Below are 22,017 nucleotides of genomic sequence, written 5' to 3' on the forward strand. Positions count from 1 at the left end.
TTCTGACTCTAAGCCTAACTGTAGTATTATACTCAGTATATCAGGGTGAGCTCTAATAAAATAATATAGGAGTGAGTCAGATGACTCCTTAACACTCTGTCTCCTTGCCTGTAAAAATAGTGTCTGAATCATCTCTGATACTGAGAATATTAGAAGCAGATTAAGCAAAGAGGGACTGAGCATCGTGCCTCTTAGTGAGTCAGAATCCTCCTGTCAATCATTTTGCAACTACCATAATTTTTACTATACCCTTTCTATATTGAGTAACCACAGCTTTAGGCCATTTTCCATACCAGAGCATGCATTTTATTTTTCTGATAGCATTTGAATATTCTAAGACTGTTTTTCAGCCATCCTGTGCTTTCCACACTGTAACCGGGAGGTTTTTTGGCAGCTGTTGGTCAGATGATGCTATTTCAGTCACCTATACACAGGCCTATGGTTGCATTTTATATGTCTGACGATAGCTGGCCTATCCCATGAGTTTGGAAGGATGTGACACAGGTCCTGTGAGACTCCCATCCCCTTGAAACCTACAATGAGATATGGGGCCATACAGATGTCTCTTGGTTGACTTTGTGTACCTCTTCAAGTTGCCAAGACAATTTTTCTTCCTGAGGTGTTTTAAAGTACTGAGTTTAAAACTGAGGAAGAGAGGTGAGTAGTACAGTGAAATTATCTTGTCCCACTTCATTCTGGATTTCTTGCTGATCATGATGCTCACTCAACAAATATATATTTCTGTAAATTGTATTGCAGCCTTGTCCTTTATGATGGAACTTATTCCCCAGTTGTCAGTATTGGGATCTCCCATAGTTGACACTGTATTCTCCGTTACAGAATGAATGATACCCTGCTGTTGGTATTGTTTTATATTGGAAAACTGAGACATAGTGGGACGTACATGTAGACTGAGACAGCTAAAATGGTAGCATGTATGTTGAAACTTATGTTAGAGGCAATGGAGATTTAGAAATTTGGTCAACTTGCTATACGGACACAGAGAACTAAGGCAATACGTGTTTGATTCTGTTTTTCCTTGTGTGGGATCTCACAGCTTTCCATTCTCAATGAAGACAGCATCCCTCCTCCTTTTTCCTAAGTGAACAGTTATTCTTTTCTAGTGTATACCTAATTTGTTATGCTAACTGCACCTTATTTACAGTGAATTGACACTGCCGTTAAGTGATAATAATAATTAGACAGCCTTTCAGCAGATCACATAAAGCTCAGTTACTCATGGAGATTAATGATCCTCCCAGAAGCACAGCCTGTACTTACCAGCTGAGTTAGAGAATGACTTTTAAATTGAAAGTTTGCTGTTGGGAGATATGAAATGTAAAATTCCTGAAGATGTAGGTGATCTGAGGTTGTGATACATTCTTCTACTTGATAATTTCTGTGTATTACTGCATTAAGTAGCATCACAGACATTCCTTCAATTAGGATTTAAGATATTTACATGGTTTGACTCTACCGAGTTCAGTCATGAGACTAGATTCAAGCTAACAACAATGCTTTGAATCCAGTCCTCAAAGCTACCTGCATTTTTCTCCAAGTCTTCGTGTATCATAGAATGGCTTAGGTTGGAAGGGACCTTAAAGACTGTTTAGTTCCATTCCCCTGCAGGGACACCTTCCGCTAGACCAGGTTGCTCAAAGCCCCATCCAACCTGGCCTTGAACACTTCCAGGGGTGGGGCATCCACAACTTCTCTGAGCAGCCTGTTCCAGTGTCTCACCACTCTCACAGTGAAGAATTTCTTGCTAATATCTAATCTAAACCTACTCTCAGTTTGAAGCCATTCCCTCTTGCTCTGTCACTACATGCCCTTGTAAAAAGGCTTCTCCATCTTTCTTGTAGGCTCCCTTTAGGAAGGCTGTGATTAGGTCATCCTGAAGCCTTTTCTTCTCAAGGCTCAATTCCAGTTTGATCTCTTAGGTCCTTCCTGTTTAGGGGACCCCAGAGCTGGATGCAGTACTCCAAGTGGGGTCTCACAAGAGAGAAGTAGGGGGGAACAATCACGTCCCTCGACCTGCTGCCTGTGGTTATTTTGATGCAGCCCAGGACACAATTGGCTTTCTGGACTGTGAGAGGGCATTGCCAGCTCATGTCCAGCCTCTCATCCACAAGCACCTCAGAGTCCCTCTCGATTGCCCCGACCCAGGTGCAGCACCTTACGCTTGGTCTTGTTAAACCTCGTGAGATTACCATGGGCCATGTGATTTTTTCTTCAGTAAGGATTTTTTGATGATCAAAGATTAAAAGTAGAATTGATCAGGGGGAAAAAAAAAAGTATGAAAAGATGGGAATTACTTTTGAAAGTGTTCAGTCATGGTTCAGCAAGAAAGAAGGAAGACATAATTTTGTAAAGATGAGTGGGATACAGTGAGATCACTGATGACAAGTGGAAGGTGGGAAAATAATGATAAGTATAAACTAAAAGTTATTAAATATAGAAAGTTGGTAGAGATAGCTAAAGAATTCACAGAAAAATATTTCAGGGTAAACATAAAATATTGTATGAGAAGAAATCCAGTAGTGGGTGTGGGAGATAAGACAGTTACATTTATAAAATTACTAGAATAAAAGCAGAAGGATTCAGTAGCTGTTTGCTTTGTGTGTAGAACCAATCTGTCTAACATATGTGCATTATACGGAAATGCCTGATTACTTTCTGGAATGTTAGTAACTAGAAATACTGATTAGAGATGGTTTAAAGTAGACATAGGTATCATCTAGTACATGAGAACTGTTAAATTCAAGGTAGTGTTCCTAACAAAGGGGCGGAAAGGATGAAATGTCATGCTTTGTGAAAAGGATAATATACTCTTTCCTCTCCTTTAAAAAGATAAATCCATGTTGGATCGACAAAAACTAGATTTCTAAAATATTTATCAATTTCACACACTGCAAGATGTATCTAAGTAGTCTTCTGTTTATGTTACTGAGCCTTTGAAGTAAAGGAAACTAGAATCTCAAGCTCAGCAATGTTTAGTCCATCTCAGAAAGGGCCCAGGTGTGGTATGTCCTCAGAAATTGGCAAGCAAACGCTGTGTTACACCACTGGCAAGAGATTGAGGCTAAGACTCTTTCCCCCTTAATTGTTTTGCCTGGATTCCTCACACTGAAATTGAGTATTTCATCTGTTGTGTCATAATATGAGAGATGCAACTGTAGGACATTTTACATTCTCCCTTAAGCAATACATTTTAAAAAGCATCATTTTCTCATAATGTGTGGAAGTTTAGGGTGCTCTTTACAGAAAAAAAATCCAAAAAACATTCAAAGACTCAAGTATCCTTGTTAGTAGTTTCTAGATAAAGAAGAGGATCAATATAATATAAAGGAAGATGTGTGCATGTGTCGTGTACAGACATCTTACTCTGGGATTTTTAGATGCAACCTGCTGCATTGGTCTTCTTTACAGGGTCAGGTATGATTGTGGTTGGGCTAGAGCAGAGTAAAGACAGTTGTCATAACTTGAATGTGATTCAATCTCTTGCTCAAGAGTTCATTATTGAGTTCATCCTTGGACTCCGATGTTTGCTTATGTCTTTAATGTTAACACTCTTGAAATGTCATGTGCACTCAATTGCAAACCAGCAAAATGACTCCTGAAATGCAGCTTAGCATTAATACTGTTTTGTGTGAGTATAAGATGTTAGTAATAAGTGGTTATATGTATTCCTGAGAGATGTCATTGTTCTGCATTTTTGCCCCTGGTGTTGTCATTTTTTTAAAAAATAATGCTGACAGTGCAAATGTAAGAAAATAATTTTGCATACAGAAAACTATTTATATGCAGAAAAGCTTGATAGTATTTTAGAAATGTTAAACTTCTTTCAGGACTGTTCTTTGTGGCTAACTCTCTTGGTTTTCTCTGAGCCTGCTGCTGGAGCCCTTGCTATCAGATTTATTTTTTAAAATTGTGTTTTGTTATTGCAATAGAATGTTTATGTTAAAAGTTGTCAAAATACAAACATTAGGATGAATTCAGAGGTGAATATAGAGATATAATACTACTAAGGCCACTTAAAGATTTCTTTTTCTCTTTACTTCCCTAAGCAGAAGTTTGTAATATCAAGGTTGTCTTAATGTTACTAAAATAACCAAATAATGAATTTTTTTAGTTTGCCGCATCTTTACCTGACACTTCTGAATTACAACCACGAATCTGAAGAGAAAATAATTTAGGATGAATCAATTAGAAAGTTAAAGGGCAGCAGGTAAGATGTAGGGAAGAGTCTAAACGGGAGGATAGCATCATTAGTGTAGTTCATGCCTCTGTGCCTTTTGTGAGTTATTGTTAGAGTTTCTGCAATTAGAAAGAACTAAGTTTAGAGTGATTGCACAGACCTATATGTGGCACCTCTGGTTTTCAACTTTTACCTAAAATTTGTGGTGTTTAGAAGCACTGTATTTACAAGAGTGTTGCTTCCCCTCAGTGGATGCCATCCCTGCTTTCCTGTGAAAATATATGTTGGGTAGAACTGTGTACTAGTCCCTGCACTTTTGGTGTACTAAGTAACATGATGGATGAAAGATGCCCTAACAGCTGTGGGGCATGTAGTAATGCTGGATAAGTGTAGTACTCATAGACAAAATTAATCTGCTCTTTGTGATGCATCCAATGGAAATACTGTAATATAAATGAGCAGTTCAGAGTTTTCCTTGGAGAGCCTGTTGACGTAATTGTGAATAGTGTTACACTTGAATAGCTGATAGCATGTAAGTAGAAAAGGCAAAGAGCGGTGAGGGAAAGTGGGACAGAAACTCTTGTGTTCCCTGAGGTGTAAAAGAAAAGGAATTTGGAGAGTCAGATGAGGAACCTTTCAAAACACCTTCTTAATTTTCTCAAACACTGTTACAGGAAGGGAGTTTCCATCCATCCTACGGGCTTGTTTGGGTAAGCATGGGCTATTTATTAGGAATTAGGAGGATTTAGGTGCTTGGAATTTGTTTTGTTACACATTGTTTTGATTATATGAAACCATTTGGACTTGATTAAATTAATTTATCTGGAGCTGTTCAAGGTTGTTTGAGTATCGAAAACAAATTAGATTATGTAATTACATGGACAAAGTGTATCAGTGGTTTCTTAGCTGTTTTGTTGATGATTTCATGCCCTGTTCTTGTGTTTCCAACCTGTAGCTGTGGCAGCTTTATTGGGATTCATCTTGCAAATGTTCTTTTTCTGTGCCTTGAGAAGTCTCTCAGAGACTCCCTGTGGGGGCTTCTTGATGCACCTTCTCTGCTTGGCTCATTTCAAACAGCAATACCCACCAAGCTGTGCCAGACTGAAAAGAGCTAAGGCTTTTGGGTGCCAGAGAAATCAAAGCTTGCCAATTAAATTCCCAATCATGGAAAGAATACTTAAAATGTTTGTGTTTTTATAAAGCTGTCTCCACATTTCTAAAGGATGTATGTTCATTTATGGTAAAAAATAATTAAGTTTGTTCAGTCATATGTTGGCTGTTCCTTAAGAGACCATTGAGAGACTTAGCTTACAGCAGATCCAAATGAGGAATTTGTTGCCTTTCTTAGGTCCATTAATACTTTCTTTGCTTTATCTGTAAGATACCCACACACTGAACTGAAATTTCTTCTCATCTTATGTGACCTATCTTCACATTTTTGTCAGTCTCTAAGAAGCTAGAGGGTTTTGTACCATAATGGGTATTTTTATTTCCTTTTTTTTTTCCTTTTCAGAGGAAATGGCAACAACCAAGTGAGAACCAGTGCCCTTTGTCTGAATGCTGGTTTTGAACATATGAGCAAACCAGACATCTTCTAATGGTCTCTCTCAGCACATGGGTCTGCTTTTTGTCAGGAATGTCCCCTATGCCTCTGGCAGTATTCTGCTGTTCTGTTTAAGTCCTTTAAGGTCAATGACAAGACAAAACAAAGCAAAATCTCACATCAGAGGTTTAGCTGTTCAAACATACCCTGGCTTTGTATTTTGTTCCTATCTTAAATGGTCTTTTCCCCAGGGCTCCTTGGTCTTTACTAAACTGAGGTTCCCAGACCCTTGTCAAGGAAAAGTAGAGTTTCCTTCCTTTGCTTTTTCAGAGGCTTATCCTCCTCCAACTCACTTTTCTCAAATGGTCTCTGTGTAATTCCAGCTCTAGTGAAGTTGTGTGCCTGTGATTTCCAGCACCAGTTATGTAGCCCCTTCTCCTGGCCATAAACTACCTGAGGAAGTAACACAGGAAGTGTGTGTGCTGCTTACATCTATTTAAAATTAGCAGAAATTTTATTTCAGTGTGGGTGGTGTTTGTTTGTTTGGGGGGGGGGGGTCTGTTTTGGTTAACTTTTTTTTTTTTTAAGTATATTCTCAGGATAGATTTCATGTATTCTCATTGAAAGTTCATTCCTCGTACAGGCCAGACCTTCAAGAGATGTAAATCAGTATCAGTTGACTGAGTGATTTGTACCATGTGTTAATGTGGGCAGCTTGGAACTTTTATTTCCTGTTATGTGTAAATATTGAGGCATCGAAAATTCTTTAATATTTACCCCATACTAAACCTTTTAGAGTTATTCGTTTCCACTTATTTGCACAAGTTATTTGTGTGAATATCCACACAACTGTTTGCCAGTTATGAAAAGGGAATGGACACACTCTTTTCTATTGGCGTCTTCCTTCTCAGTATTTTTAGCACAAACTTTTTGCTTTAAACAAAGCTTTTGACATGTCCATTCATTCAATACCCAGTGGACTACTGCAGGAGAGGAGTGCCTGAAGAGTGCCCTGTAATGCAGAGATACCTACACAACTTGGCCTTCTAGATACCACCTACTTTATAGGAAGAGGAGGTCAGAAGAAACTAATTTATTTTTGGTGGAAATACTGGGTATACTTTTATTATTTAAAATATATATTTTGCATGTTACCTTGTTGCCTTGAGGCTGGAGAGGGCGAGAAGAAAATCTATGGGTTAGACTTCTTGCACTCAATGAATTCCACAGGGAGACTATTTCTGTTTGCCTCTGTTTCAGTGCACTTCATTCAAACACCAAACTACTCCCCCCTTAATGCTATTTTGCACTGTTTCATTATGTGATGTTACTTTTGCAGAAAAAACACCTTAGTGTTCAACCTTGCTCAGGCACATCTTTAAAAGTACTGAAATTCTTTTTATGTCATCTCCACTACAGCACGTCCGCTTGTTTGTGGCTGCTCAGGAAGAAATGGTACCAGAGAGAGAGCGAGAGAGAGAGAGCTGTCATGCTTTGGTTACTTCGGGGGTTGACCTCCCTTCATTTTACCCTGAAGTAACAGCAGTTCTGTAAGGACATCTTTTATACACTTAGATAAAGTCCCAACATGGATTGGGACCCAAAAAATTGAGGCTTGCGCTGGCGTGGATAGCCTTCCAGCATCAACAAGGCCTGCTAGCACAGTCCTACAGCTTGAAGTACTTTCAGTCAGTTTATGTGAATTTAAAATACGAGATAAGAGAAGAAAAATATTAAATATACATTTGCAGAGCACATTGGAAAAACAGTTCTGACTGTTTACATTTGTTCCTGGCCTTATCTGGCAATCAGGCACCATCTGCGACGGGCCAGGTTGATTGTGCTGTTTCTTGAGCACACTTCCTGGGCCAAGGGAATTACGCAGCTAGGTTGGAACTCCTTGGGCTGCTGAGTGTCTTACTTTGTCTTCTTGTGACACACAACACACAGGTTCCTTTTCCAATACTGACCTTCTATGGTATTCACACTAGTAATAGTCTATGGTTGTCCAGAGGTAACAGCACTTGGAATAATGAGCACTAGGTTCTTAATTACCTTGCATTATCTACAGTTTCTCATTTTTGTGATAATTCACTATAGACCGAGCAATACCAGTCCAGTGAAATGCCATGATTACTGTAAATATTTTAATTAATTTTTTCTCAGAAGTCAGACTTTATCTTAAATCTGACAAATGGATACTCTATATTATTTCTCAAGTAATATTTGATTTCTGAAAAAATGACCTTACTTCGTCTTGAACAAAAACTTATGGTATTTTTCCTGTTGTTTTCACATCATTTAGTTTTTGAAAATGCTGACAGCTCAGCTAGATTGTGATACATTATAAAGTCCTACATCATATTTTTAGAAAGTACTGAACTATGCCTATTACTGTTTGTATCTCTGAGTTAAGAAATAGTTTTCATTTGATGTTGACATTTTTTATGTTTCATCTCATAATTTATATTGGTGTAGATGTGCAAGTGCTAGCTGGCGCAGAAGTAATTACCCTTGTCTTTATATTGGAGTCTTTATATTTTAGTACTTTGGAATTTTTTTCTGAAATCATTTGAGTAGAATCTCTTGATATTTTTATGATCTTCATGGTTGGTTGCAAATTAGCTTCTTTTATCTGAGAGAGAAATGTTAAACAAAAATTCAGATACTCAGTGAGAAATAGTTTTCTAGAGAACGACCAAGGCTTAAAGTGAAAGTGGAAAATTTGTCCCCAGTACTGTCTACGCTCTGATGAGTTTTTTCCCAGCCTTCCAGGGAAATGTAAGTGGTCCAGGATTTTCAGAAATGGGAGGCTGACAAAGTAAGAGTACCTGTACTGAAGGGTGAATAAGAGGTGTAACCAGGCACCATATTAATTTAGTGTCTTGCTTAATAGCATAATGAAATAAAATAACTGGGATAGCTAAGGGAAGAATGTGCTTTGACATGCAAAGAAGATGAGAACAAGGCAGAGTTCAGAAGGAGGGTTTGTAATGGAAGGAAGGTGAAAACCAGATAGAAGTCTCAAGGAGGGGAAGGGAAATGGTTCTACCACAAGGCAACTAAAAGATGGATAGTCATTCCTCAAATGTCAGAAGAACAAAGGCCTCCAACCCTATTCCTTTCCTCCTCAACTTTTCTGTGGTATGTGGTCAGATAATACTAAAGTTAAACTCATTAACAAAATTTTTCTTTCTGTTTTTGTTTCAGTGATTTGCCATCTTCCATGCATGAATGGAGGCCAGTGTAGTTCTAGAGATAAATGCCAGTGCCCTCCTAACTACACTGGTAAACTTTGTCAGATCCCTGTACAGACTGCCACTTCTCCAAAACACTACCATCACCCGCAACAGGTGAACAAGGCTGTAGGATCACAAGTTATCCATTCTACTCATACTTTACCACTGACGATGTCTGGACAACAAGGTGTAAAAGGTAACTTCTTCTTTGTTAAATATTTTTTCCTTTAACTAGCTTTGGGTATTCAGCCAGTAACAATAGTGATACACCTACCTGTACTGGAGATTGACACCACAACTTAAATCGTGAGCTTACCAGAATGGCTGGAACATATTTTGCTCGATGACTGAAGCACTAAGAAATAATAGTGGTATTGAAAAGAGTTTTTAAGTAAATTTACTTTGCCTTATGGTGCAATTTAATACAGATTGCAGAGTCAAGGGGATTTCTTCCAGAAGTGTAGACCTGTTCAAAAAGATAATGGTTGTGGCTGAACAGAGTCCATAAATTGCAGTATACCTAGATAGAGAGTTGCAGGTCATTCCATGATTACTAATGGAGAGAAGAGACAATGCTTTTCAACATAACAGAAATTTAAATCTAATGTAAAACTAAAAATACAATCCATGTTAATCTTATATAATTTGGCACAGTCCTATAAGTTAATTTTGTGATGAATTTTTTAGTGTAGGTAGGCCGTGATATGATTCAGTTAAATAGAACATTCTTTCCAGGTCAAAGAAAAATATAATTTAAAAAAGGGTAAGATTTTCATACTGCTAATGCTGTGAAGGCAGCAGAAGATAAGAAACAAGGAAATCGATCATGTTAATCAAATATTGCCCAAAGAAAGTTCATTCAGCTTCAGATTCTGTTTTCCTTAGTACTTTTTTGGTGAGGTGACACATTCTAATGACTTTGAAGAGAAGTGTTGAATTTGTCTCTAGTACGTCCTATGACAGTAGGTAGCATTTTATCTGGGTGGGATCCTGTCTATATGGAGAGACCCCTGCAACTCAGATTCACAACATATGAAATAATGTGACGTTTGTTTGTTTGTTTGAGTAGTCAGCTTGATTTTTTTCTGTTTGGTTTTTTTTTTTTGTCAAGGGTAATTTTACAATTAGCTCTCCAAGGTTGGTACCTCTGAATAAAAGCAAAATAAATAGGTAAAGATGTGAGGAGGCTCAGTTGCTGGCAACTAGTTCCGGAATAACTTTGCTAAAACAAGCCAAATTATTTATATGTTTGTGATAAATATAATCTAATGTAGTAATTCTGTTTTCAGAAAGTGACATAGCTGTGAAGGAAGTGTTGACAGTAACCTGGAAACGCAATATTTTACAAGTACTTTTGAGTATCTGCTGGGTCAGAAGAAGAGACTATAATTACCTAAACATTTAGCAGAGCAGCAATATATTTCTGTTCCTGTGTAATTACAGATGAAATAATTTTAGACAATATGGTGGACCATAAAAACCAAATTTTTAAGATGCAGTTGTTTTTCAGATCTAGAGTTCCTCTCTTAAAATGCACAATAGGTTTCTCATTGCTAAAGAGTCTGATCTCTTGAATCAGACCTTTAAGTCCTCATAGGAACCATTAGCAGTCACAATGCCTTTTCTTCTCTTTCTATGCACAAATGAGAATGTTGGATTGTTGAGAGAGGAATATTTCATTTCTTTAAAGGAAATAATAAAACAATCCTGAAATGGCTGGCAGAAATAAAAATCAACGCATCTAGGCAGTGATCCAAGACCTGGAGAGGATTGTGATAGTAATACTGTATGGGAGGACCCAGCCTAAATTTTCAGCATCTGAACATCTCTGGTTGGATTGATAGATTAAAGTAGAGCAGTTAGTGATTTCTTTTGAGGACTAAGATATTTTTTAGATTTAGCAGCTAGAGAAACTAGTTGAAGGGATTCCTCTTCATACATAAAAATGTATGACGTGGGAGATTGACCCAGACACAGGAAACACTAACTTTGTTATGCAGGTTACAAACTATAAAGCTTTTTACACACCTCTTCTCCCTGCCCACTCCAGTAATAATTTGAATTACATCTTTAAAGGGATTTTGTGCTCCAGTGAAAAGAGGCCTGAGAGTCATAAGCACTTCTGTGAAGGTTACATTGACTGGAGGGTCTCAGTCTACAAACCCAGACTTAAAACTACAACCATATTTAAAAATGGAAGTATCTGAAAATAATTTCCTCCGTCTTTATCTGCCAAACCCTGAATTCAAAGTTCAACAAAGGGAGTGGTGATTTTAGATGGTTCAGATGCTGGCAACTCTTGCAGGGGCAATCTCAGGACTTGGCAGGTACATAAAGGTGAAGGGTTGAAATCTGAAGCTTTTTCTGTGTTCCAGAGAAAGATGATGGATCTGAAAAAGAAAATAAAACTTACTATATATCCAAAAATAACTCAGTAGAGTTTGAATTCTGGAACTTTGAATGGGATTCTTATTACACAGTATGACCACAAATATTAATGTCAGACCAGCCAATTTGGACATCCATGTTTATGTAGCAGTCTTTACAATCTTATAATGTTGTTCTTTCCTGTGTGAAGAGTTTTCATTTTCTTGCTTTGTTAGTGAGGCTCTATGCATTCTTTCAGCCTTCCCTCTAACCCCCAAATTTGGTCTTCGTTTATATTTCAGTTGCTTTAAGGCACTCTGTAAAAATTCTGATGTACAAAAAAGAAATGTCTTAGAGGTGCCTAAGATATATTTTTCACATATTTTATTACCAATTTTTTTATATGTTTTTCCTTCAATTATTTTAGTGAAGTTCCCTCCTAACATAGTGAATATCCATGTGAAACATCCCCCAGAAGCCTCAGTTCAGATCCATCAAGTTTCAAGAATTGACAGCACATCAACAGGACAAAAAGCGAAAGTACCTCAGCCAGTACATCCACAGGTCTCTTACCAAGGTCTTCCATATCAGAAGACCCAGAAAGGACATACAACTTACACAAATCAACAACCCATTCCTCATATGTTTCCTGTTTCAGTTAAAACTCAGCTTGGGCGCTGCTTTCAGGAGACTGTTGGGACGCAGGTAAGAAATGTTTGCTAAGGCTTTTAAGACAGGTAGCTTTAAAGCAATATTATAAAAGAATGAAAAAAAATTCACCAATTGCTGGGAAAGGACGCATTTGACATTGTTTTCTGAAAGAAAATTATTGTGAGAATGTAAAATTCTTACAAAATTTTTCTGAACCTCTTTCTCCTTCAGGCTACTGTCTTTATTTTCAACAGTCTTGGATTCCTGACGTTTTGATGTCAGTTCTTCTAGCCACAACTTCTCCATTTATAAGCTATTTCTCCAAATTAAAAAAAAACCCATGACTTAAATCCAATCTCTAACTTCCCTGATTGAACAGCTAAGGTTGTTCATTTCCACAGTTTTTCCTGTCCTTTGGTTTAATGAGTCTTTTTGCATATGTATCTCAACAGCCAGTATTTTTTAAGCAGTTACCATTTTAATGGAAATTCCTATTCAGCATCTCTATGTGTTTTACAGTATTGTAGGGTAATGTTTTGAATCTGTTGAAATATGACCATTGAATGGGGTAGAAAAACCTTAGTTCAGTTAGAAATAATTTTTTACATCAGGTTTTGCATATGACTATCCAAAATTGTGTATCTTCTTTCAGCTCCTGAAAGCATTTTCACAAGATACACAGTTTTATTTTTGCATATATATTTAAATATACACTGAGATGATAAGGATACATGAAGAGACTGTTAAAAAGTTAGTAAAATCCTGTTATTTATTGCTTATCACCATGCTGAAATTTAACTTTTCAGATCCAGTGTTTTTAAGCTGAATGAGTGCCTCAGACTGAAATTTTGTGAGAGGTTTCAGAAAAATCACTTGTTTTGGGAGGCAATGTTAGAGAATGAATATGTTGTTTTTCTCAGGCTAAAAAATTACAACTTTATAATTGAAGATTTGAATTTTAAATTTATCACAAATGCCACTCTGCTTTCAGTCCTTCCAGTAATATGTACCCAAAGTTAGCCAATTTTCAAACATCTGAAATTATATCTATTTTCAGTATATTCCACAAACATTTGTAAGATGTTGGCAGCAAAATTATCCAAAGATTTCACCATGGTCTGCCTTCCCCTCAGAGGGATGGCACCCATCTTCCCTGAAATGCTGGACTACAGCAAAGTGCCCTTTACAAGTGTATCTTCTAGCTGTTTCTTTGAGCTGTCACTGAAATTTTTTAAAGGCTCTTAAGCAGCGTGCAACACCCTGGCCCCCAATTTAAAAAAAAAAAAAAAGGAAAGAAGAAACCTCACTCCCTGACTCACAAATGGGCAAGAAAGAGACTTTGGAAAGGAGTGGTAATGGGGAACAGAGAGGAGTAGAAGCAGGATGCTGTCAGACCCAGGTAATGGCAATGTAGTGTAGTCGTTAGATGGTAAGTAGTGATAGCAGTTACCTTCTGGAATCATAGAATGTTAAGGGGTTGGAAGGGACCTTAAAGATCATCTAGTCCCAACACCCCCCACTAGACCATGCTAGACCATCTCATGAGGGCAATGACAAATAATTCACTCTGAAAAATGCTGTGGAAGAAGCAAATTTAAATGTCATAATGCACCGAAAATGTTTCTAAAACACCAGAGTTAAGTTTGTGTATGGAATGTTATAGGCTAGTATTCACTGATTCTTGAACGCCTGATTTGGGATCTGCAATTAATTTACGCTGATGAGCTCTTTGTGCTTGTCTGTTTAAGGAATAGTAAAACCTTCAATTTTTTCTTTGACAGCTGTTGAAGCACATGTTCAAAAGAAAGTTCATGGATTTCACATGACAAAATGAAGCAGGGCCTGTGTCAAACAACTATTTATCTCTGTTTCCTAAGAATGAGCAATCTAACATGGCATTATGATGCACAATCATAAAAATCTGGAAATAATTATGATAATTAATACTTGTTTAGTATCTATTTGTAGTTCTATTTGTACTCATATATAGAGGAATCCAAAATTCCTTCCTTGGTCTTACACTTGGCAATAGGTGCTCTGTCTTTTATCTCCTACCTCTCATGCTTGATCATTTCCTGTGTGTTGTTTCTGAGGTATGCATAAGCGAGGCATTTTGAATGACATACCAAAACTTTGTGTCCTATGCCTGCCCCTCACATTACAATGGTTTTAAAACTAAAATTTACTCATCACTCTCTGGAAGACAGTAGCTCGCTCCTTTTAAAGGAGGAGAAAAGGGAAAATATGCTTCCATTGCCCTCACGTCTGACTTGCAATCCTACTAAATGCTTAGTCACCAATTTTGATAATTTTTTTTTTCAGTATTCCCCTGGAAAAATGTGTCTTTGCAGTGCTCTCAAGAAAGGGTAGTGCCTCCTACTTTAGAATAGTGCATGTTCTCATTTTTTACAGATTTCATCGATCCTTTCAATGTCAGTCTTGAAGAAGAGCATAGTAAGGATTTCAGATATGTCTTTTGTTATGTAATTTAATGGATCAATTTAGAATTGGAGTTCTAGGATGGCATTTTGTAGAGCATTCATTTAAGACCTTGCCATACATATAGGTCTAAGTGACTTGTCGACTATTCAAATTTGAATCTGAAATGTTGTTTTTCCTGCACTCAGGCAGTGCATATTATTTATTTGTATGTTAAATATACCTTGAACTGGGAAAAACACTTAATTTTTTTTACTTTTAAATAGATCTATTCTAAAAGAATTAGTTTTTTTGTTTCCTTCATATTTGCTTTGCTATATTTGAGGGTTCTCTTTATCTGTTCAGATGAAATACTAAATTGAGGTTTCCCTGTTAGGAACAATGTGTTGCAAGTCCTTTCTGGAGTCGATGCTGGATAATTTTGATATCCATACTTTGTTCAACAATCATCAGTTTTTATACATTTTTTTGCAGGGTGGATTGTGTACTTGGCTTCAGAAATGTTTTATTAAATATCCTGGGATCAGAGATGAATTTACTGTGTATAGAGCAGATTGATGGAAGGATATGTGTGTGGCCTCTTGTAAGCAAATCAACCAAGTTAGTAGGGACTCTGGTCCAGGCTAAAAGCACAAGATTAAAAAAGTATCAGAATCTCTTTCGTGGTTTTGTGTCAATGTGTAACTTCTGTCATTCTACGTTTCTCTCCATCTCTCGTTCTCTCCTTCTTCCTCAAATTTCAGCTGCTCTTCAATTACAGGTCCTTTGATTATAGTGCTCTGAGGTTTTTCTCACAACCTTCTGTGGAATATTTTTCATCTCCCAGCACATTCTTTCTCACCCCACCTTAGTTAAATTCCCTTAATGTATCTCATTCAAAAACAGTAGGATAGTTGCTATACTCAAATTCCAACACAGTGTGTTTTCTGCAGTGAATTTCCAACTAAATGCATACTGTTGAAGTGAGCAACTGGAGCCACGTTGAAATGAAGCTCAGAGGACATTATGGTACAGATAGTTAAAGAATCTGGTCATGTTATCAGGCCTCCGATGACTTTTAATTACTGACATAGAAATTCTTCTAGACCTTCTATTTGCTTAGCTGTCTGTAGTATCATAAGTGACTGTAACCAAAGGCAGCAATGGTGAGAAGAGGCTAGTAAAAGATGTGTGAAAAGATGTCAGTCTACAAGCTTAGAGGACAGAGAGGGGCTAGAGGAATGAAATTTCCTAGTTTGATTAGAATAGATAAATAAAGACACGTGTTTTCATAAATACATATACATGTGTATGTATGTGTTGCTTAACTGTGACTGTTTTCTGAAGTGTTCTCAGCACTGGTAAATAAAGTGGAAAGAGAACTATAAAAGTAGTATTAATATTTGAATTTTTAAAAAATAATGTAAGAAAAAATAATGTTTTGGATGGTTCTCTTTTGTACTTAAGTCAGTTCACTTTTCTTGGCTGCCTCTCTTTTCTCTAGTGAAGTGCTTAGCAATTATTTCTCCTCTAGAATATGTTAATGGTGATTGCTCCAGGGTAGCTTACCATGTCACATGATATCTTACTATGATATCTCACATACAAAAGTATGGCTTTCCTAGTACCAGAAATATTTTTGCAAGGTATATCATAAACTAACAGTTAAGCTGCAGGGCAGAAACTTTCTGTTGTCATAAAGATATAGGAAACAAACCTTTACCTAAACTTGCACCTTGTTATATAGAAAATAATGCAGAGAACATAGAGACTTGAAGTTGGGAAATGAACACAGTGGAAGCAGTAGGACTGAAATCCCACTTAAGGTGGAAAACAATAAATTTCTGGAGAGCACTATATGTTATGGTGCCTTCAAAAGCTGGAGACTGGACTTGGAGACTTGTCCTGAAAGATGTTTTACAGCCATGTTGTCCTTTATTTCTGAAATCCAAGGCGTTGGTCATCTTAGACCACTGATTCTCTAGGTCGCATTTAAAAAGCAAGTAAATAAGGGAGATTATGTTTATCTTCTTTTTTTCTGCAGATTCTTATTTTAATTCTAACAAAAATGCCTTACGACACAGAATATCTTATTTCCTAAAAAACTTATACAGTGTCAGTGGTGCATCTAGTAAAGATTGTATTGATATTCTTGAGTCCTGTTGATTTTGCATATGGTGACTTTGCATTTAAATCAAGAAAAGAATGCAGATGCCTGCTATCTCTTAAACTTCATATAGAGATGGTTAAGCACTGCTTTTCTCACCCCTTAAGACCACTTTGAAGTGTTAACTAAGTATATTCATGTGTTTTCCTATGGTTAGGAATCAAATCACAATATGACACCTATAGCAGACAATAGAAGCACATCTTGATAGATTAATTGTCTTAATTAAGCTAAATAACATTAATGGTGAACATTAGGAAAGACTTTACTGAAAATTACAAAGGCTGTCCATTTTTCAGTGCACATATGTGTTCAAATGTGTTTCAAATGCTGCTTAGCATGCCTGATCAACAGATGTTAGTTAATCAGCATCTCAAGTGGGATAAATTTCTATGGAAATGGTTTATTTAATACTGTGTTTCAGTAATGTCTTTTACAGGAAACATTTGGTTTTGTTTGAGCAACACACTTCTGTCTACTGTCAGACTTGGTAGAATACAAAATAAGCCAAGTGACTGGTGGCAGCTGGAAAAGGTCAGAAATTACCAACTTGTATGATGGTAAAGATTCTGACTGCAAATCATTAAGCGTTTACGTAACCTTATTCAGCCAAGGGCATATGCTGATCGGGTACTTAAATTTGAGAATATACATAAAGTGTTTAGGAACTGGACTTAGATAATTGATGAGTTTTTCAAATGGGAAATATTAAACAAAGGCAGCAAAGTTTTTGAGTTAGAAATCAAAAATGTGTTGATAGCTCTTAATGCCTAACCTAACATATTGATACTGCTGTATGCAACATGATCATAGTGTATTTACTGCAGAGGTGATTACGGTAGTAATATGCCATTTGAAATTATTCATTCAACTGTATAAGTATTCCTCTTGAACTTGAGATTTAACAAAACATTTCCGATGGAGGTAAATTTCAGGTATTTTCATTTTGTGACAGCTGTACGAAATGAACTTTCCTATTTATATTCTTTAGGCAGGAAAAATTATACGGTTTTGTACTTCATACTGGTACTTGTTCTCTTAGAGCACTTTTAAAACCTTTTTTCTTTAGAATAGTCTCAAAAATACCATCTCATAAAATAAAATAACTGTCTGGAATTCCTTGAAGCTCATGGTTTGGCTTCTGAAGTTCTTAAACAAATAGACTGTCAGAAATTGATGTGGATTCATTTCCAGGATTAATGCTTCCTTTGCAATAGTTTCTTTGCAAGATCAATACTCTGAAATATCAGAAGATTAAAGATGTATCAGATACCAAAAACTCCAAACACTGTTTTAATTACTCAAATAGAAGGAAGCTGGATAATTTTTAGTTGCCTATGAAGAATGTTCTGTTTAAGCCAAAACAAATTCTTTACCAGTTCTTCTAGAAAGTCTGGAAATATTTAAGTTTCTCTCCTCTGCTTATGAGACAATGCCTGTTAGTGAGCCAGTGGTACATGGGATAATACTCTTCATTTGTAACAACCTGTCATTCAGATGGTCAGTAAGCTAATTAAGTTTGTTCGTTAATGGTTTCAGTAATGCAGTTTACTAAGTTTGAGGTTTCTTACTCTGTTTGTCGTGCCTATAGGGAAAAAAAAAAAAAGAAGCAAGAATCCGAGGTCTGTGCCTGTTGAATAGTTTACAGAAAGTTAAACAGTGTATCCATTCACTTCTCCTATTGTGGTATGTGAAATACAGTCTTTTGAGCTGAATCCCGGAGTCATTAGCTATTAACTCAGGCAAAGCACCTATCAATTTCAATCATAGTTAATCGTATGACACCCCTTTATTTATGCCTGTATAGTGGTTTTAACTAACAGCTTGTGACAGGGATTTGTGGATGGGTCACGCAGGTATCTGAGTCCCAGGAAATGTTGTGGTCCCCTGGCCAAAATCCTCTGTGGTTGCCCTGAGACTAATTGCCAGACTGGGCTCCCTACTGCACTTTACAGAATAAATTTCCTCTACTGCCTTAGCAGAGGGATTTCGAGGATATAATCCTTCCTTTTCCCTTGGCATTGGAAAACACATGAAACCCTGGTGGCAGTACACAACTGTTAGCGCTCCAAGACTGTGGAGATGGGGCAGAGGCTGTAATCTGGACAGAGTAATAAAGAGGTGATGTGGCTTGGGGTGGCCTTCGTGCACCAGCACAGGGTCAGCCAGAATTTCAGTCTTCCAGTGGGAATATTCAGTACTTCCTTCAGTTATATAAAATATTGGCACAGAAGCCCAGGCACGCATGGGGAAAAATATGTGGATTCGAAACAATACTTTCAGTGTCTGTGAGCTCTTTACCCAGGAAGAACTTTGTTTTATAGCAGTACCATGTGTGCATCATACTGCTGCTACTGCTGAGCCTCTTTCAGCACAGTCGGACTCTTTTATATGAAACCTTCATGACTTCTTTGCCTTCTGATCGAGTAAGCTTGTGACAGAGATACCATTCATGAAAATCTGTTCTCTTTTCCAGGACCCCTCAGGAATACAGACTAGATTAGTTTAAAGTATATGTAAGATGACTGACAGAAAGTTGTAAACCTAAACTTAGGGAATGGCATTTTCTTCATGGACAGTCAAGCTGAATGCCTGTTTAGCTTTCCTGCTTATTTTAGGCTTTTGTGTGTGTGTGTTGGAGTTGTGTTGAATGGTCAGATAAACTAAAAAATAGTTGTGAATTCCCCAAAGTGATGTTTCCAGTCACTTGTGACTCAGAGACTGGAAAAGACTGGCTGAAAAACCAATGAGTTCTTCTTGGTAATAGAAAGTGGGTAAGACTTTTTAAGTGGATAGAAATTACTTATAAAAGTTTTTGAGACTTGTAGAAACAGAGCTTCAGTTCATAGATGCTTAAGCGTTCTGAAAGGGGGAGAGTACCTTAAGAAAATGCAGCGGGCTAGGAAACTGTGCAGTGACTTGAGTGTTGAGAGTATCTGAAGCACTATTAGATGTATCAGAAAAATCAGGGTTTACTAGGCGTAGAAGAACTCTTTGTTTCTGCTTGGATTAGGACTCTGCAGAGCAGTCATGTTTTCTGATACATAGCTCCAAAATTACACAGATCTTACAGCACTGGGAGTCCCATGTGGCAGTTGCTTTTTCTCACTGGCCAGTTTCTACAATGATCTGGATGTTAACCAAATTATCATTGATTCTTCAAGCTTTAATTCACCATAGAGGCAGTGGGAGCAGCAGCTTTAATCATTGCCAGTTTTTACTGACAGGACTACAAACTACAATTGCCAGATGACTCAGACTTTGGCATCCTTATTTTTGCTCATGGTTTTTATATGGAAATTTGAAAAAGTTATGACCACAGAGATCATGATTTTTGGTAGAGTGCAAATGCTGTAGCACCACACCTAAACTATAAGTAGGCTTCAGTTCATCTTCCTCCTCCTCCACTACTTTATTTTTCTCCCATCCTTCTTTAATTTTTATGTTTTTAATTTATTACTATTAAATGACACCTTTTCTATTCTGGGGGGGAGGGGGGGAAAGGGCCAGTTCATGATGCAATGTTGGCTCTCAGGTTAGTGGAATCTTGCCTTGACACATGTGAACTGCTGGAATGTGTCCTTGAGGCTTTTGACCTTGAAGAGAAGCACTGGGTTTTAGGTAATGTGCCTCACTTCCCAAAGGCTCCATTTCTGAGATCCTAAGGGGAGGTGCAGCACCAACCTTGATTCCTTCTACTTTTTTTCAGAAAGAGGAGAGTTGTAAAAGCAAGATACACTGGGGGAAGAAGAGTTGAGTGCAACATGCTTTAGCTGACTCTTGATAACAGCCACAGTGTATGACTTCAATAAGTGCCTTTGAAAAAGCAGTCTCAGTTCTAGGAAAAGGGCTGAACATCAGTAATTATAAAGTAAAACTGAATAGCTGTGGTTATAATGTAAAATGGTCCTTCTTGGAGCATGCTCACCTGGGACACAGGTTGAGAAAACCAGCATTGTTTAAGGATGTAATATGAATTCTCTAAGTTTTAGTGTAGCCACTTGGAGGATGCATTATGAGTATTCCCCCCACTGAAAGATTTTTAAACTTCTGGGAACTGCAGCACAATCTGTATATCATCTAGCTAGGGGCACTTGGAAGAGCTAGTTCCAGTTTTCAAAACAACCGAGCTGCTACAGCAGAGGGAGTTGTGCAGAATTCCCCATTTGTGCATCTTGATAGTCTTTGTGAAGTACCAGGCTGAGAGTTGCTTCTGGAAACAACTCAGCAGACTCTGACTGATCAGGAATGGTCAGTCTAGTGCAAGACAGCTGAAAGATGTGTTCATATAATGTAAGCCTGGGCCAGTATCTGGAAGGTGAGACTTGCTTAGATACTTTGCTACTTTAACACAGCCAAAAACCATCCAGGCAAGGACTGTTTCTCACCCCCTGCAACATCGGAAAATTTGTCACCAGACCCTCTGCAGACAGCAATTGAAAATAGACTCCTAAAGTTGCACAATAACTGAGCAGTCTTTCTGAATCTTTTTGACCACTCTTGTTTTTGCTGTTCATGTGTCACCCTAAAACGAGACTCAAAGCACAAGTGGTGGTACCCTGTATATGGGTGGTGTACAGAGGCACACCATAACTGTGCTAAGTTGCCGTAGTGCCAAAAACTTTGACATGTGTGGCTGTCATTAAGATGGAGGATGCTTCCAGCTTCTTGCACATCCCTTGACAGATGTCTAAGTTTCACGTGCAGTACGTGCTGAGCTGCTGCAGGCTGCACATTGCAGTTTGATGTTTAAATAGTGTACTGCGGCTGCTTTGTTGCAGAGATATTTCAGGAGGTGCCTGGGGGTAGTATCTGTGAGAAAGGGATAGAGAAGATGGCTGGGATGATGCCTTGCTAGCCCTCCCCATGTAGAGGGGACCCTCTGATGAGTCAGAACCCTGATGTGGGGTAGCTTGCTGTCCTGTTACTAGTCACACTATGAAGCTACAGAGAGTAACTCTGCTTCAGAAACATCATTGGCTCATGTGTGCCCATATGATCAAGAGCACATTAGAAAAATTTTAGAAAAGTTGGAGGAAGCTGTCAGTGCCTGTGCATTCAGCATAATCTGAACTGCAGAGTGACTAGGTTACTAGCTGAAGTGAAAGCAACTGCAAGGCCACAGCCTGTGGCATAGGATGAGCCAGCTATCTTGAGCCGAAAGCTAAGTGGCCGTGAGCATTTGGGTCAGAGGTTTATATGCTGTCAGAAAGCAGAGTTAGATTAGGGAAAGTCTATTCACTCTGTACTGAGGATTCACACTTTGGCACATTTGAATTGTTTGCTGCAGTGGTTATTTATAACAGCATTTGCTTTGAAAGTATTACTAAGGGCAGCTGTTGTGAACTTCTCCTGTGCATTGTGTGTTACATTTTATACCTGAGTGGCAAGTTTAGATGTTTTGGTTTTTTTAACATCTGCATCTGAAATACAT

At 37.7% G+C, this 22,017-nt stretch overlaps 1 protein-coding gene across 2 annotated transcripts in view; it reads left to right on the plus strand.

Moving 5' to 3' along the window:
• LTBP1 (latent transforming growth factor beta binding protein 1) overlaps positions 1-22,017 on the plus strand; it is a 191,718-nt gene that overhangs the window by 78,325 nt on the left and 91,376 nt on the right. For both annotated transcript variants that reach the window (XM_027735112.2, XM_027735121.2), the window contains 2 exons: positions 8,952-9,176; positions 11,775-12,052. In XM_027735112.2, coding sequence (XP_027590913.1) covers positions 8,952-9,176; positions 11,775-12,052 — 503 coding nt within the window. The remainder of the gene's footprint in view (positions 1-8,951; positions 9,177-11,774; positions 12,053-22,017) is intronic.

The sequence above is a fragment of the Pipra filicauda genome, unplaced genomic scaffold (assembly GCF_003945595.2).
Source record: "Pipra filicauda isolate LSUMZ 115617 unplaced genomic scaffold, ASM394559v2 scaffold72_size3293161_pilon, whole genome shotgun sequence".
NCBI lineage: Eukaryota > Metazoa > Chordata > Aves > Passeriformes > Pipridae > Pipra > Pipra filicauda.